The sequence below is a fragment of the Alexandromys fortis genome, unplaced genomic scaffold (genome assembly GCF_014885135.2).
Source record: "Alexandromys fortis isolate MF-2015 unplaced genomic scaffold, M_Fortis_MF-2015_v1.1 scaffold_16, whole genome shotgun sequence".
Classification (NCBI taxonomy): Eukaryota; Metazoa; Chordata; class Mammalia; order Rodentia; family Cricetidae; genus Alexandromys; species Alexandromys fortis.
Window position 1 is genome coordinate 18,087,544 of NW_026067893.1, and position 15,951 is coordinate 18,103,494.

Sequence of the window (15,951 nt, forward strand, 5' to 3'; positions counted from 1 at the left end):
CCCATTCAGCCACAGAAGGCCAGGATTCTGGGGGCTCAAATCACAGTATATATCCATCTGCCTGCTAGACATCAGCCCCACAGGTGAAGGGGCTACAGGGGCCAAGAGCTTGTTACTAAGAGCGACCCTCAGCCTTCTCACACCTTCCCTCTCCCTGCAGCCGCCTGGAACTGAATGGGATCAAATCCATCCCCCCAGGAGCCTTCTCTCCCTACAGAAAGCTGCGCAGGATGTGAGTGAAGTCTTTCTGGCAATTTCCAGCAGGCAAGAGGAAGAGTCTGGGCTAGTCCTGTCTCACAGCCTAGGGAGAAACCTTGACCCACCCCCCAGCTGGCCTTCCGGTGTTAGGGCTATGTTTGGGTGTGGGGTGACATGGTGACCATGAGGCCTGGATGGGGGCACCGAGTCCAAGCCTGGCCCATGCCTGCAGCTGCTTGTCACCTTATCCTTCCAGTCAGGAAGCCATTAGGGTAGAGAGAAGGCCATTGGGCCCAGGCAGAATGTTTCTTCCTGAGTGGGAGGGACAGAAAAAGAGCAGCCTGTGGTTGTCACGGGTAGGCAACTAGCCTTTTTGTTTTCAAAGAAGTCCTGTGCCCTGTGTGGTTGGGAGGTAGAAGAAACCAGGCCTACAGCCTCAAGATGCAGCCACCTTCTTCTTGCTCCTTTTGCAGAGACCTGAGCAACAACCAGATTGCTGAGATCGCACCCGATGCCTTCCAGGGCCTCCGCTCCTTGAATTCCCTGTAAGTTGAGGACCAAGGTTTGCTGTGCTTTGTAGCTGACCAAGTTCCTCGTGGCTCAGAGTCCTATCTTGGGTACAGGGCAGCACTGACACATGACTGCATGGCCTAATGGCCCGGCCAGTGACATGGATGGACATCTCACTGCCAGGGAAGAAAGGAGACTGTCAGCTTGCTGCTTCGGTGCATGCCTTCTTTTGGAGTAGAGCCCAAGATGATAAGGCCAACTGCGATCAGTGCCCATGAAGCTGTGTAGTGCACAACCCATACAGCTGTGCAGCACATAACCCACACAGCTGTGCAGCGCACAACCCATACAGCTGTGCAGCGCACAACCCATACAGCTGTGCAGCGCACAACCCACACAGCTGTGCATGGCAGTGTGAGTGTGAGACACTCTCACCGGCTGAAATGATCAGACTTTGTGTGGCCTGTTCTGTGGGGCTTTTTGGGTTTTGGCTTTTTGGTTTTTTTAGTGTTTTTTTTTTTTTCTTTAAACATGAGTATAGTTATCTTACATTGGGCCAGTGCAGTTTAGAGGTGATAATAACCCATTTCAATGAATTCCTGTCACTCCTGGGGGCAAGGCCACTTTTCTGCTGTCTAAGAAACTGTATGCTGGGATCAAACACATGAGCCCATTGTCTATGTCTGCCGTAGTCAGCCCCGGCCTTGTCTCTCTGCCCAGTTTCTCCCTCTGGTCCCTCTTTGCCCTGCAGTTCCTGGCATAGTTCAGCTCAGGTCAGGCCACGTCAGACATCTGACCAAGTCTTGAGTCTGGTGGCTGTCCTCCCCAATTCAAGTCACCTTCACTGTGCTCCATGTGGACCCTCATGGCCTTCACCGCGGGGCCTATACCCTTGCCATGGCCTCCTCTGGGAAGAACCTCCAAGACATATTTGAGGAGCAACATGCAGGCTTTTCACTCTGACTGCCACACTGAGGACAAAATGCACGCTCCTCGCTTCTCCAAACGCCCCCCCCCCCCACACACACAGTGCTTCACTATCTGCCTGAGTACACCCCTGTCTGCATGTTTTTTTTTTAAATACTGCGTTCCCCCTCCCTCTCATTATACATAGGATTCATTCATGCTCAGTGTGGGAAACTTCGCAGATATCAAAGTATAAAAATACACCGCTTGCAATCCCACTACCTACCACGTGTGCTGTCTGCTGGTCTATTTTTTCCCCGTGTCTCTGAAAATGTGTGCATCCTTTCTGCCTGGAGACTGTCTCTCCTTTAAATCTGAGACTCAATAACTTTATGTGAGGCCGCTTGGAAGGGCACCTCTGCAGACCTCCGTGGAGTTCACTGCGGTGGGAGTGGGCAGAGGGGTAGGCACAGTGGTAACATAACAGCTGCCGAATCTAGCCCTCTGGAGAGAGTATCTTCCTGCACCCTAGAGACAGGCCTCTTAAAGACTCATTACTGCTACCTGCTGGCGAGCTGCTATAGTAACCATATTGGTGGAGAGCCTTCCTGTGAAAGGCCTGTGGGCCCCTGCAGAGCCCTGCTGAGGCTTGGCTAAGCTGCCCTCTGACCTTCCCTCTCTGTTGCCTTTTCTTCAGGGTCCTCTACGGCAACAAGATCACGGACCTGCCGCGCGGTGTGTTTGGAGGCCTATACACCCTCCAGCTGCTGTAAGAACAGTTCTGGGAGGCCCTCTGGCTTCCCAGAGACACAAACCCCAGCTCTCTGCTCTCTGAGATAGGTTGCAGATGCTGTCTGATGATATTCTTACCTTTGGCGTTGGTAGAAGTTAGGGTCTGCTAATACAGCCCCAATGTTTTGGCCTGGTAGTACCCAGGGGCATCAGGTCGGGTACCGAGGTGGGAAGTGGATGGCTCTTCAGGGAACAGTCCAAGAGAATTTGTCCCTGGGTCTTCACTATTCCTCAGTCATCAAGTTCTAGTCAGCAAATAGCCCTGCAGCATCTTTAACTCTGTGGCTTTTTCTGGAAGCTTTAGTTCATACCACACTTGGGGACAAGACTCTGAGCTAGGACATGAAGACGGTCTGCCCCAGTGAGGCTATGGGTCAGATGTGGAAGCAGAGGTGGGCTCAGTGCTGCTTGTTAAGTCTTAGGATCCAGAGGCTTGTGAGATGTGACCCTGTGCTTCTGGGCTCTTGGGGACAGAGCTGTCTCTTGTAGGGGTCCCCAGGCCAGCTCTGCCTCCTGGAATCAAGAGAATTCAGGTCAGGAATCTAGACCTAGTTGGTACTATATCAAAACACCCCTGTGTATGCATGGGGACCCCACAGGATCACGGGAAGGAGGAATCCCTCTGCCCCTGCGTTCTCCTGTGTCAATTCAGAGACGTAGCATGCAGACAGAGAAACTGAAAGCAGTGTGGGGTGGCCTGGGGCCGCCAGTGTCCAGGGCCAGGATGGTGATGGTGCAGACTGTGTGAGGGTCAGACCTTGCCACTCTCTTACCTCCCAGCCTGTCTCTGCCCCCAGGCTTTTGAATGCTAACAAGATCAACTGCATCCGGCCTGACGCCTTCCAAGACCTGCAGAACCTCTCTCTGCTCTCCCTGTATGACAACAAGATCCAGAGTCTCTCCAAGGGCACCTTCACCTCCCTGCGGGCCATCCAGACGCTGTGAGCACCCCTTTCCCTCTTTCTTGCTCCCCCAGCAGGGGAGCTATGGTGGTTACAACCCTGGAGTCCACGTAGCTGCCTCCCCTGGGCTACTGTGCACCCTGAGGTGGCTTCCCACTGAGGACAGACATCTGCAGACTCTGGATGGACAGATGATCCTGGGTCACATGACCCTGGGTCACATCCCAGTGAGGGATCTTATTGACCGGGTGACTCTGGGACAAGTTCATAACTTATCCGGTCCTTCCTTTTATCTCTCCATAAAATGAGGGCATCTTCATAGAGTTAAGAGATTCACGGATCCTTTACATATTGATAAGCTCACGGAAAGGCTGGCTAAATGCCAGCTGGAGTTTACTAATAGCAATGATAATAGATAGTGTCTGTGGATTCCAAACCATGTTTCCATGTTGACAGCTCTATGTTCTCAAGGATGGCATGCCGTTTAGTCGGCAATATCTTTTTCTTTTCTTGGTCGTTCATTCAGTAATAGCACATCTGGAGAGTCAGGAGGAAAACAGGGAAGCAGAGAGCACTGAATCTAGTCAATGGTTGTACTCCCTCCCTGTGGAGAGCTGTGTTCCCTTCTCTGTGAAGAGCTCTGCTTCCTTACTGTAGAGAGCTGTGCTCCCTCCCTGTGGAGAGCTGTGCTCCCTCCCTGTGGAGAGCTGTGCTCCCTCCCTGTGGAGAGCTGTGCTCCCTCACCGTGGAGAGCTGTGTTCCTTCCCTGTGGAGAGCTCTGCTCCCTCCCTGTGGAGAGCTCTGCTCCCTCCCTGTGGAGAGCTCTGCTCCCTCCCTGTGGAGAGCTCTGCTCCCTCCCTGTGGAAAACTGTGTTCCCTTCTCAGTGGAGAGCTGTGCTCCCTTCTCTGTGAAGAGCTCTGCTTCCTTACTGTAGAGAGCTGTGCTCCCTCCCTGTGGAGAGCTGTGCTCCCTCCCTGTGGAGAGTTACAAGCACAGCAGAAGCAGTACAGTGAAGCCCCAAGTGGGTCATCACCAGCTTTGACTCCTCCCCAGTCTTGCTTGTCTCCACATCCCCTTTTCCATGCCACCCAAACTGTTTGGAAGCAAATGCCAGTCATCATGTGTCCTCTGTTCCTGGCCTCGGAATCTCTGAAAGGCAGAGATTTAAGGATGTCTTGTGTGCTGAAGTGTTGGTCCCCCTTTTTTGGGGGGGAGAGCTGAAAACTGCAAGCTGCGATGCTGGCTGGAAGAGTCACTGGGGAGAGTCTCCTGAGGGTATCTGCTTATTTTAAAATGTGTCTACAAGGGTTGGGGGTTATAGTTCAGGGCCAAAGCGCTTGCCTCACATGCATGGAGCCCGGGGTCTACCTTCAGTGCCACAAAATGAACAAAACCTGCAAGGCTGTGAGTGTGTCTAAAAAGTTAATAACTAATTCTTTTATATCATCAAGCATTTAAATCAGTGTTTGAATTCTGCCTGACTCATATATGTTAGGCAATTTTTCATTCTCTGTTGGAATCAGGATTTGATGTGGCCTATACAATGGACTGGTGTGTTTAAGGCATCTTTGTCTCCACCTGTGCATTGGTCTCTCCTGATGTGGCAGATGCCTCTGATGAGGGAAGACTTACTTTGGCTCATACAGAGGCTCAAAAAAGCTTATTTTGTTTGAGAGTTCACGGTTCAGTCCATGGCCACTTGGTCCTTGTGTGTAACTTCATTGGAGATAGGAAGATACAGCAGAGGAACTTCTTCAGGATAGAGAAAGAGGGAGGAAGAGGAGGAGCAGGAAGAGGAGAAGGACGAGAAGAGGGAAAGACAGACACAGAGAGAGAAAGAGAGAGAGATGTGTTTAACTTGTCCTATTACCAATAAAGACGTGGGAGTCAAATATTGGGGTAAAACCTGATAGATCAGAGAAGCGGCAGGGGGCAACCAGCTGACCTCTCCACACCTTCCAGATGGACGAGATGGTGGAATCTCTAAGTCCCTCCCTACTCCTTCCTGTGCATCTTCTCTACCCATATTCCTGGCTTCTCTATAGCCAATGCCAGCTCTGCCCCAACTCAAGGTTGACTTTATGAATACAGTCTCTGGGTGTTGCATTGTGATCCGCTCTCCCTCAGCAACAGAGAGGATGCCCTAAGAAGCTAGTGAGATGGTTTGGCACTGTCGCCAAAATCGATGTCTTGAGTTCAGTCCCTGGGACCCACCTGGTAAGAGAGAACTGAGTCCTACAAGTTGTCCTTTGACCTCCACAAAATGTTATGACATATGTGCCCCGCCAAATAAATAAGTTTAGTTTTAAAATAAGCAGATACCCTCAGGAGACTCTCCCCAGTGACTCTTCCAGCTAGCATTGTAGCTTGCAGTTTTCAGCTCTCCCCCCAAAAAGTGGGGACCAACACTTCAGCACACAAGCCTGGGAACATTTCCCACGGAAGTAAGATGTCCTCCATTGCCTTTATTCCCTGTCATTCCTTCACTGGTGACACTCCAGCATTTGCTCTGTCACGTTGGAAAACAGCATCTCTGTGGGACCAAGGCACAAAGGTCTCTCTATGTCCTTCTAGAGCAGTGGTTCTCAACCTTCCTAATGCTGTGACCCTTTCATACAGTTCCCCATGCTGTGGTGACCCCCAGCCATGAAACTATTTTCACTGCTACTTCAGAACTGTAATTTTGCTACTGCTATGAATCGTAATGTAAATATCTGATATGCAATCCCTGTGCAAGGGTCGGTTTGACCCCCTAAAGGAGTTGTGACTACAGGTTGGGGACAAATGTTCTAGACTGAACATTGGATCTAGGAGCTTGTCCTGGTTCAGGTTTGATTAGCTGACTGACAGGTGGCTTTTTGGCAAGAGGATTTGGGAAGCATTAGGAATCTGTGTAGTTGCCTCTTTTTTTTTTTTTTTTTTTTTAAATGAAGCAACCATTGACCTTCTCCATGGTGATCAACTTCATTGTCTACCTGACTGGATTTAGAATCGCCATGGAAACACACCGCTAGATTCGTCTTTGAAGGCGTTTCCAGAAAGGTTTAGCTGAGATGGGAAGCCCCACCCTGACTGTGGCTGACGTTCATCTTTGCTTCTTTACTTCCGGTGACCCCCAACTCTCTTTTGATCTTTCCACTGCCATACCGCCCCACCAGTATGGACTCTGTCTTTTCTTAGACCCATGGGTAGAAAGATGCCGGCTACTTTGTCACAGCAGGGAGAAGAGCCACTAAATACAGCCTCTGTGCTCGCTAATGCATCCGGGTCCTGAAGGGGTGGTGCTGGGACTCGGTCTTCGACATTCTCTGCTGCTGCTGCTGTGTTCTGTCATTAATCAAGAGAACTCCCCACACAGAGAGGTCCACCTACTACCTGCTTAACTTCAGCTTCTCTGTCCCCTCCTCCCTACTCACTGGGATCTGACTTCTGTGGTCGGGGCGGTCCCTGCTGGGGCTGCCTCAGTGTTAGGCAGCATCTGTGTGAGTCTGAGCAGGTGCAGTTACAGCGATGACACCCACTCTCTGGGGACTCAGCTCAGCAAGTCGATGTCAGCTACAATGACAAACTCATTAAGCTCACGCATACACCTGCAGCCTGGCGCCTGTTAGTTAATTTACTTACTGGCAGTGAGAGGAATAACCCATCCAGGGGGAACTTCACTGAGCATGTGGAATTAGAGGTTACGGGGAGAGGTGGGTAAGACTGTTGTGTCCGGTGACTGGCAGCGTCTCTGGCAGAAGCCTGCTAAGGAGATGGGGATGGAATAGAGGGACTCATGTTCTTCGTATGCCATATCTTGCTCAATAACAGTGACCCCATGAAGGCAGGGCCTATGGACTGTATTTTTATTCATAAGGAACTTGGGATGGAGGCGGTCCTGAGACCCCCACAAGGCTGAACAATAACAAGCCCAATCATTTAAAAACCAGGTAATTTCCTCAATTGTACTTCAGCGGAACTGGCTCCAGGAATGGCCGCAAAGCCAAGCCAGACTGCCTTAAACACCTGCTCATATTAACAGAATCATGATTTGGAGCAAGAGCAAAATACGTGAGAACCTAAGCTACGGTCATCTCCTCTTCCTAGAGCCAGGGACCAGTGCACTACCCTGGCTGAGTGCGGAAGTAAATCCACCGTCCTGTGGGTTGCTTGATTGATCCACAGCACCCATGTGTGAGCTGCAGAGCTGCAGTTTTGCTCCCCCCCCCCCACAACAGCAAACAAAACACTGCATGCCGAGTGTCCCGGCTGCTCACCAGGCTGGAGACCAAGAGTCAGACTCAGCCTGAGAAACAGATAGAGATGCTGACTCAAAATTCAAACTAACAAACCAATATAGCCTCACGGAGGTGTGACTTTACATGCCTAAAGCCTCTAAGCGAGCAGTTCAGTGACCGAGTAAGTCCGCAAAGCTGCTCACAGTCCAGGCATGGAAGGTCTCCACCAGGCTCCCTGGTCCCTTGTACCCATTCCCAGCCCCGCCCCGGGCAATCCCTGGGCTGTTTTCCCCATCTCGGGACTGCCTGTTTCTGACCATGGCACACAGTGGGCCGCCTTTCCTAACTGTTCTCTCTCCTTTTTTAAAAATATTTATTTATTTATTAGGTATATAATATTCTGTCTGTGTGTATGCCTGTAGGCCAGAAGAGGGCACCAAACCCCATTACAGATGGTTGTGAGCCACCATGTGGTTGCTGGGAATCGAACTCAGGACCTTTGGAAGAACAGGCGATGCTCTTAACCTCTGAGCCATCTCTCCAGCCCCTGACCTCTTTCATGTAGTGTAATGTTTTGGGTTTTTTGCATCATGTTGGGTATTTCATCCTTGATCTGACTGACAAGAAAACAGAGGCAGAGGAGTGGCTTTTGTTATCGACAGTAAGGTTCCAGGGTATCAGAGTCGCTGTGTCCTGTTCACCCCACCCGGCTGAAGTACATTTGGGTCCTTTCCCAGGAGCACTTCCCGGAAGTTGACTTACAGCTCCCCATCCATCAGTGCTTTTATTTCTCTCTGGGTCACTGGGGCACAGAGTGAGTTCACTGTTAGTCAAGAAGCTGAGCTGTCAGGGGGCTTCACGGTGGCTGTAGCATCGGGCCTTCCCTCCACCAACCTTGCCAACACTCTGCTTTGTCTTTTGTTTGAAATTATCTGATTATGACCATGCTGTGGGTATGCAGTGAGGCCTCACTGTGGCTTTAAACCCAGAATTTCCTTAATGGTGAATGTGGTAGACCAGCTTCTGTCCCCAGAGACTCTCCCTGCCACTTCCTACACGTGAAGAGCTGTCTACCTTTCCACGGTCAGAATGTTTGCTGTAGTCAGGTGTAGCCACAGGGGCACATGTGTCCCGGGTACACCTTTAATACTGGAGAATGTCCTGTCCGCTCTAGCTGCCTGCCACTTGAAATCGTTAGAGACATCCATCTGAGGCTGGGGCATTGCCCAGTGGTAGAATACTCAGCTAGCTTTGCTCAAAGCCCCAGACGAGTTCTCCGGCACAGCACGCACTCATACACACAAATCCAACCGATGTCAAAACTTAAGTTTGCATTGAAATCATTTGCCCCATGTTCTAGGTTGTTTTATACTCAAAAACCTTGCACACTGCCGCACCAATTAACCGGTCTCACTGATTGGAAAGGGGATCTGCCCAGGTCATGTACAGGGGAGCATCAATCCAGCAGAGGCACAGTTCTAGGGTGCAGGTGGGGGTGAAGGGAAGCTGGGAGGCCCCTGAGCAACCCCCGAATCCTGCCTTGTTTCAAGTGGTCCAGGCTACCTGGCAAGTCAAGTTCACATCCTCTTGCTTACTGAGTGGGATGCAGAAGCAGGGAAGGGACCTGGAGATAAGAAGAGCCAGGAATCAAAAAAAGGCAAGGGGGAGAAAGCTGGGTCAATGTAAGCCCTGGTCAGCATCCCAAACCAGGACCAAAGACTGGACATAGGAGGTGATGGATGGGAGAGAGGTCGTCCAAAGTATGGATTGAGCTGGGTACAGACCCTGGACCAGGGTCTCACTTAGGTTTTGAGAGCTATGCAGTTCCTAGAATGGGCTAGGCTGTGCTAATAAGCAATAGAGCTTGGATTATGGCACTCAGGTGGAGATGTGGCCCTGCCCTGACCCCATGGCCCTCCATCCCTAGTTCTATATCGAGTATACAAGTTCTAGCTCAAGGGTGACAGCTAGGACAGGGACAGGGAATGTTCATCCTAACAGCCCTCTGCAGACATGCCCAGTGGGATGGTGCCCAGACGGGTAAGCGGGCCTGAGGATGGCATGGTTCAGGAGAGGTGGAGCTGCACAGAGGGGTGACTCGGTGGTTAGTTGCTCAGACTGCTCTCACAGGGGACTGGAGTTCAGTTTCCATCACCCCACCCCAGGCAACACACACCACCTCTGACCCCCCTCTGGTACCTGCACTCATGCGCATATGACCCGCAGACATACACATGCATAGAATTAAAGACAAGATCTTTAAAAAAAGAACTGGCAGCCGGCTTGCTGGGGTAATATGAATGGTAGCAGCCACCACTGTGAGCTGCTCCCCACACCTTCACAACACTTGCTGGTGACACAGCAGGGAGCTGAATGAGTCTCTAGAGTAGCTAGCAGGCTGCTTGCTGTTCTTTCCTGGGGTGAGAGACTGCTAGAACCCTGACAAGGAAAGGCAATACTATTGCTTGGGGTGGCGTGGTGACTCCAGGTGCAGCTGCCATGCAGACAGCCCCCAGCCTCACCACCCTGGCCCCATTGCTCTTCAGGATGGCGGCTGTAGGCCTTGGGCCACCTGAGGCTGCAGGAGAGAAAGAGACCCAGACGGTGGCCATGGGGAGGCCCAGAGGCCACGTTTGGCTTGGCATTCTGTCGCCTCAGCTTCTTCATCAGGAAGGAGCAGGTTGGTCTGTCAGTCTCTCCATCCCTTCTCTGATGGGCTGGCAGAGGGATACACACTGACAATTCTCTACACCACATTTCTCTCATGGCCGGCTCTGTCCTACCTGAGGCCACCAGCACTGATTCAGCCCCAGGTGGTTACAAAGCCTAGCCTCCATTTAGGTCAGCAGCCCTGGTCTCTGACAGCCCATGTGTCCTTTTGGACAGGCATCTGGCCCAGAACCCTTTCATCTGTGACTGTAACCTCAAGTGGCTGGCAGACTTCTTACGGACCAACCCCATTGAGACAAGCGGGGCCCGCTGCGCCAGCCCTCGGCGCCTGGCCAACAAACGCATTGGGCAGATCAAAAGCAAGAAGTTCCGCTGCTCAGGTAAGGGCCACGTGCATGTCTCCAGTAGGCTTGAGGACCAGCAATGTGTTCTGGTGGCCTTAATGAAGAAGTGCTCAGGCAATTTTGAGCTGGCTGGTTGGAGCTTGGATGGGATGGTTCCTCTGCCTTGCCCCTCACTTAGCTACAGCCTGGGGGAAGTAGGCTTGCTGAAGCCGTGGAGGGAGACCTCTGCTCCCAGGTCAGCTCTGCTGTGACACTGTGTCCAAGGCCTAGGAAGCATCTCAGTGGGGCAGGCGACTCCTCCAGACCTGAGATGCAGCCCACTCGGCATCTGTCAGTGGGCAGTTTGGTCCTGGAGCCTAGTGCCACCCAGGCTCAATCCTATCCACAAGGTCAGCACAGTGACTGCCTGTGTTGTGCAAGCAGAAGGTTTAGGGGTGCTGCTCAGCACTGGCCTGGGGACATGCGTGCTCTGGAATGAAGTCTTCTACACATAGAGGTGTGCTAGACAAAGACTGTATTCTGAGGTGCCTTCCAAGGGAAATGGGGCTGACCGGCTGATTCTATATTCTGATGCTTTTGCTTCTTTTCCCCAGCCAAAGAGCAGTACTTCATTCCAGGTAGGAGAGTGGGAGACAAAGACCAGCTGGGGATAGGGGCTGGGATGGTGGCTGTGGAGGGAAGGCTGTGGAGGTGGGGGCTTGGGGACCCTCAAATGCTTGGAGCCCACTCAGGCCCTTAGCCCTGCCACCCTCTCACTCTAGGGACGGAGGATTACCACCTGAACAGCGAGTGTACCAGCGATGTGGCCTGTCCCCACAAGTGCCGCTGTGAGGCCAGCGTGGTAGAGTGTTCCAGCCTGAAGCTCTCCAAGATACCCGAGCGCATCCCCCAGTCCACGGCTGAGCTGTGAGCACCTGAGCTGCCCGCCCTCCCCTCAACCCGGCACCCACTGACCCACCTGGGTCTACTTAGGGCTCCTCTCCAAACCAGCTCTGTGTGTGGGATCATGGGAGACACCGGCTGGGGTATGCCGGCTGATGGCTTTGGCAAGATGTAGCCCTCATCCATGACTCCTACTCCTGCTTCCGCCTCCTTGACGGGTCTTTGACATCCAGGGTCGGTCACCAGCCTGAACCATGAGTGGCTTTCCTTAGGGGTGATTCTTTAGGGAGACATGAATCACTGTCTCAACCTGAGGTTGAAGTCATCCCTCAACCACTGTTTTCCTTTATCTAAACGTATGACTTTGTGTGCCTGTTCCTACACACATTTGTCTTTTATGTAAGCAAGTCTTCATTACTTTTGTTCCATTTGTCCGTTGTGTGTGTGTGTGTTCATGCCACCGAGCCTGTGTGATCAGAATCAGCTTTTGGGAGACAGTTCTCTCCTATCATGTAGAAGAGGACAGGACTCAAACATTCCGAGCTGGTGGCAGGCACTTCTGCCACTAAAACACTGTGCTGGGCTTTCATTGCATTTTGTTTAAGACAGGGTTTCTCTGTGTAGCTCTGGCTGTCCTGGAACTCACTCTGTACACCAGGTTGGCCTCAGACTCAGAGACCTGCCTGCCTCTGCCTCCCGAGTACTGGGATTACAGGTGTGCAACACCACCACCTGGCTCCTTCCTGACATTTTTAATGTTAAAAATATACCTTATTTGCTGCCCCCCCCCTTTTGCCTAGTGCCAGGTCCAGCTTTCTTTTTGAAATGATTTCAGTCAGCCTACTTTGCACCCCGTAATCTCAAAGTGAAAGGCATAGCCAGGTCGAACCTATATGTGTGTGTTTGTTCCATTGCTTGTCTTCTACAGACGACTGAACAACAATGAGATCTCTATCCTAGAGGCCACGGGGCTGTTTAAGAAACTCTCACACCTGAAGAAAATGTGAGTTTCCCGTTGGTGGGACAGTGCCCATCAAGATGTTGGCATGGGATAGGAAGGAAAAGGCTAGGGTGCAGAGCGCCCCCTGGGGGCAGGGGTGGGGTTCCTACACCTGGAGGTGATGGCTACAGTAAGGGAGGGAGGGGTGCCTAGGTGCAGGAGATCCACAGTCCTCCCCTCTTTCCTCTCCCAGTAACCTGAGCAACAACAAGGTGTCAGAAATCGAAGATGGGACGTTCGAGGGTGCTTCATCTGTCAGTGAGCTGCACTTGACTGCCAACCAGCTGGAGTCCATCAGGAGTGGCATGTTCCGTGGTCTAGATGGCTTACGGACCCTGTGAGTGGGTGGAGCTAGGGGCACCAAGACAAGGCACAGCATGGGCCTCTGCACTAAAGAGAAATAGCCTGCTCCTAGCCCCATTGGCAGGAGAGTGGGACCCCTGACGAACCTGTCTGATAGGACAGATGATCTCCTGGCTGTAACTGGCCCATCCTCTTGTTCTTGGGATGAGGAGGTAAAGGGATTGGAACCCCCGCCATCAGTGCCCTGTGGTCAAGGCTTCTGGGATACAGGTGTCACGTGCTTAGAAGTCACCAGAACAACCACAAGAGGGGTGGCTAGCTGTGAGGGGATCCTGCCGAGGTGACTTGGTATGTGTAGATGTCAGAGCAGAGATGTCCACCGTCCCTCGAAATTCTGGACTGTGACTTGGAGCCAGACAGAGCGCTCCAGGCCTTGGGAACCCACTAGGATCTCATGGTCATCACCCTCCATGACCACTGCAGGGAGCTCCCTCCAGGTAGCGCTGGCTAGTCAGTGTCCAGGAGAGAGGCCACATCCCTGTTGGTCTCCACAGATGTCCCTGTGTATGAGGTCCATCTTAGAGCCACCTGCGGCTGTGGGACACACTCCATTCCAACACATCCTAGCTGCCAATGGGTAGTGGCTGCCGTTCTGGAGATCAGCTCTCAGAGCCACCTGCCTGGGATGAAGTCCCTGTCATGCATGCAGCATAGTTAGCTCTGTCTTCTGGTGCTGGTGACTTGTCAATGCACGTGGGACACCTGGGCAGTTTTGGGAAAGCAGGGCCAGTCGAGCGCTCTTTCTCAGCTCCGTCTTTTCCTGTGAGCCGAACGAGTGTGGCTGTATTTCCAGTCTGTTCCTGTTTGGCTAGTCTCCTCCCTCTTTCATCTGCTCAGTTCCTCTCGGGTCCTGGGAGAGACTGAACCAGTCACTTGTGTTCTTTCTGAGGGAGGGTCAGTGTGGACACGGGGCAGCAAAAACCCAGGAGGGACTGTGAAGTGCCTAGACCCTCAGAACCACTCACAGGTGCAGATAAAGACCTTCTCATGCTTTATCTACATATATTTTTATACTTACAAACATATACATGCACACACACACGGATCTATATAACCATCTATATAACCATCATGATGGTCTATGCCACACATAGCCAGTTTCTCCAAAAATCATCACCATTCTCTCTATTATTAATATTATTAATGTAATAAGACCGTCTAATCAGCAGAGGGGAGTGGCACACACCTTTATCCCAGCACTCCTGAGGCAGAGGCAGGCAGATATCTCTGAGTTCAAGGCCAGCCTGGTCTGCAGAGTGAGTTCCAGTACAACCAGGGCTATGCAAACAAACCCTGTCTCAAAGTAAAGCAAAACAAAACAAAACAAAAACATCTATCTAATCATGGATGAGGAAGAGAGAGAGAGAGAGAGAGAGAGAGAGAGAGAGAGAGCGCTCAGTGGTGAAAAGCATGCATTGCTCTTGCAGAGGACCAGAGTATCCATAACAATAGCTCACAACCACCTGTAACTCCAGTTCTGGGGGACCCAGTGACCTCTTTTGGCCTCTGTGAGCAGTTACGTACATGTGGTGCAAATAAATTCATGCAGGAAAATACACATAAACACATTTCTTTAAAAAGATTATCTAACATAAGATGCAACTCCTTAGCAAAATTTTCAGTACATATATGGTATTGTTTGCTAATGGCGCTGCACTGCACTGAAATTTTATAATTGAAATTATATACATCACAATGTATAATATATAAACACATATGTATGTTTATACACTGGAATTTTTAGGCACTATTTATTCTGTATAACTGAAGTTATACATATATGTATCACAATGAATAATATATAAACACATGTATGTTTATATGTAAGATATATATATATATACATACCTATTTTTTTTCCTTCTCTTCCTCTTCGTCCTCAGCAGGATGTCCCTGTGTAACAAGTTAATCTTGAATTTGTGATCCTCTTGCCTAGGTCCCCCAAGTTCTGTGATTATAAGCTTATGCCACCATACCCAGCTCCCAGATTTGTTTTAATAGAAACCTGCAATAAATTTTGCTTAGTAACCTGCTTTTCCCTCCAATATGGACCCTTTCATATATCACAGAATTTCTCTAAAACATAATTCTCTGTAATTACCACTCGGACTGTTTTGCATTCTGTATTTTGAGAAAAGCTGTGATTACCAGCTTTGTCCCGAATCTGTGTACCTCCCTGAGTATTCAGGCGATGAAGTCCTGAAATAGACCGGCCGATGGCAGCAGAAAGGACTTTGTAGACAGCCTGGGACAGCTCAGCAGACATACTTCCTGAGAGGCCCGCCCTGGTCTTACCAGCGTGTGTGGAAGTGCCCATCTTCCGGCTTTCGCCTATGCTGGCCATATTATGACCGCATTATGACCATGATGTTTTGATTTCTTCTCCAATCTGATAGGCAGAAACTTGGTGTTATTTAGGTGTCCTTGATTCCTGGTTAATCAGCCTGACCTGCTCCAAGGGTGTTCACAGTCCCTTGAAATGTCCCTCACAATTGCCTGTGCTGTGCTGGCTTGCTTTCTGCTTTCATTTTTGGTCGGGGATGGGAATTAAAGGTGTCTTGGACAGTGAGTAATGGGGACGGGGCATTGTTGCAGAGAGCAATGAGGAAGACAGACGGCCTAGAATGACATCCTAGCAGGGCCAGGTGTGGCTGTCCATAGGCCACAGGGGTCCCTGAGGAGATGGCCTGGGGCTAGGGGAACCCTCCGAGGGGTTATCCATCTTCTCCCGTCACCCCTCCCCCCAGGATGCTCAGGAACAACCGCATCAGCTGCATCCACAATGACAGCTTCACGGGACTGCGCAACGTGCGGCTCCTGTCACTGTACGACAACCACATCACCACCATCTCCCCTGGAGCCTTCGACACCCTTCAGGCCCTGTCCACACTGTAAGTCTCAGCCTTGGAGGACAGGCAGGTTGGTGGCTCCGGCCGGGGGAGCCTACCTACCGTCCTAGGTGGGGAACTTCTCGGGTCTTACACTTGAAGACTCCTTTAGAAGGGGCACGGGTCCTTCTTGTTCCTTCCACGGCTAGTTCTGTCTCTGGTCCTAGGAGGTTATTAGCTGTCTGTGCAGGAGCATAGATCGCTGTGTGGCCAGGAGAGCACCCCACCAGGTTCACTGAGATTGGTATAAGTGCCCTCATGACCACATTCCCCAC

The 15,951-nt window shown here is 51.2% G+C and overlaps 1 protein-coding gene across 1 annotated transcript in view; it reads left to right on the plus strand.

Moving 5' to 3' along the window:
* Slit1 (slit guidance ligand 1) overlaps window positions 1-15,951 on the plus strand; it is a 142,524-nt gene that overhangs the window by 95,623 nt on the left and 30,950 nt on the right. Inside the window, 10 exon segments of the mRNA XM_050147006.1 lie at window positions 161-232; window positions 672-743; window positions 2,312-2,383; window positions 3,204-3,347; window positions 10,416-10,579; window positions 11,137-11,160; window positions 11,305-11,449; window positions 12,354-12,428; window positions 12,619-12,762; window positions 15,536-15,679. Of these exon segments, the coding sequence (XP_050002963.1) occupies window positions 161-232; window positions 672-743; window positions 2,312-2,383; window positions 3,204-3,347; window positions 10,416-10,579; window positions 11,137-11,160; window positions 11,305-11,449; window positions 12,354-12,428; window positions 12,619-12,762; window positions 15,536-15,679 (1,056 nt within the window).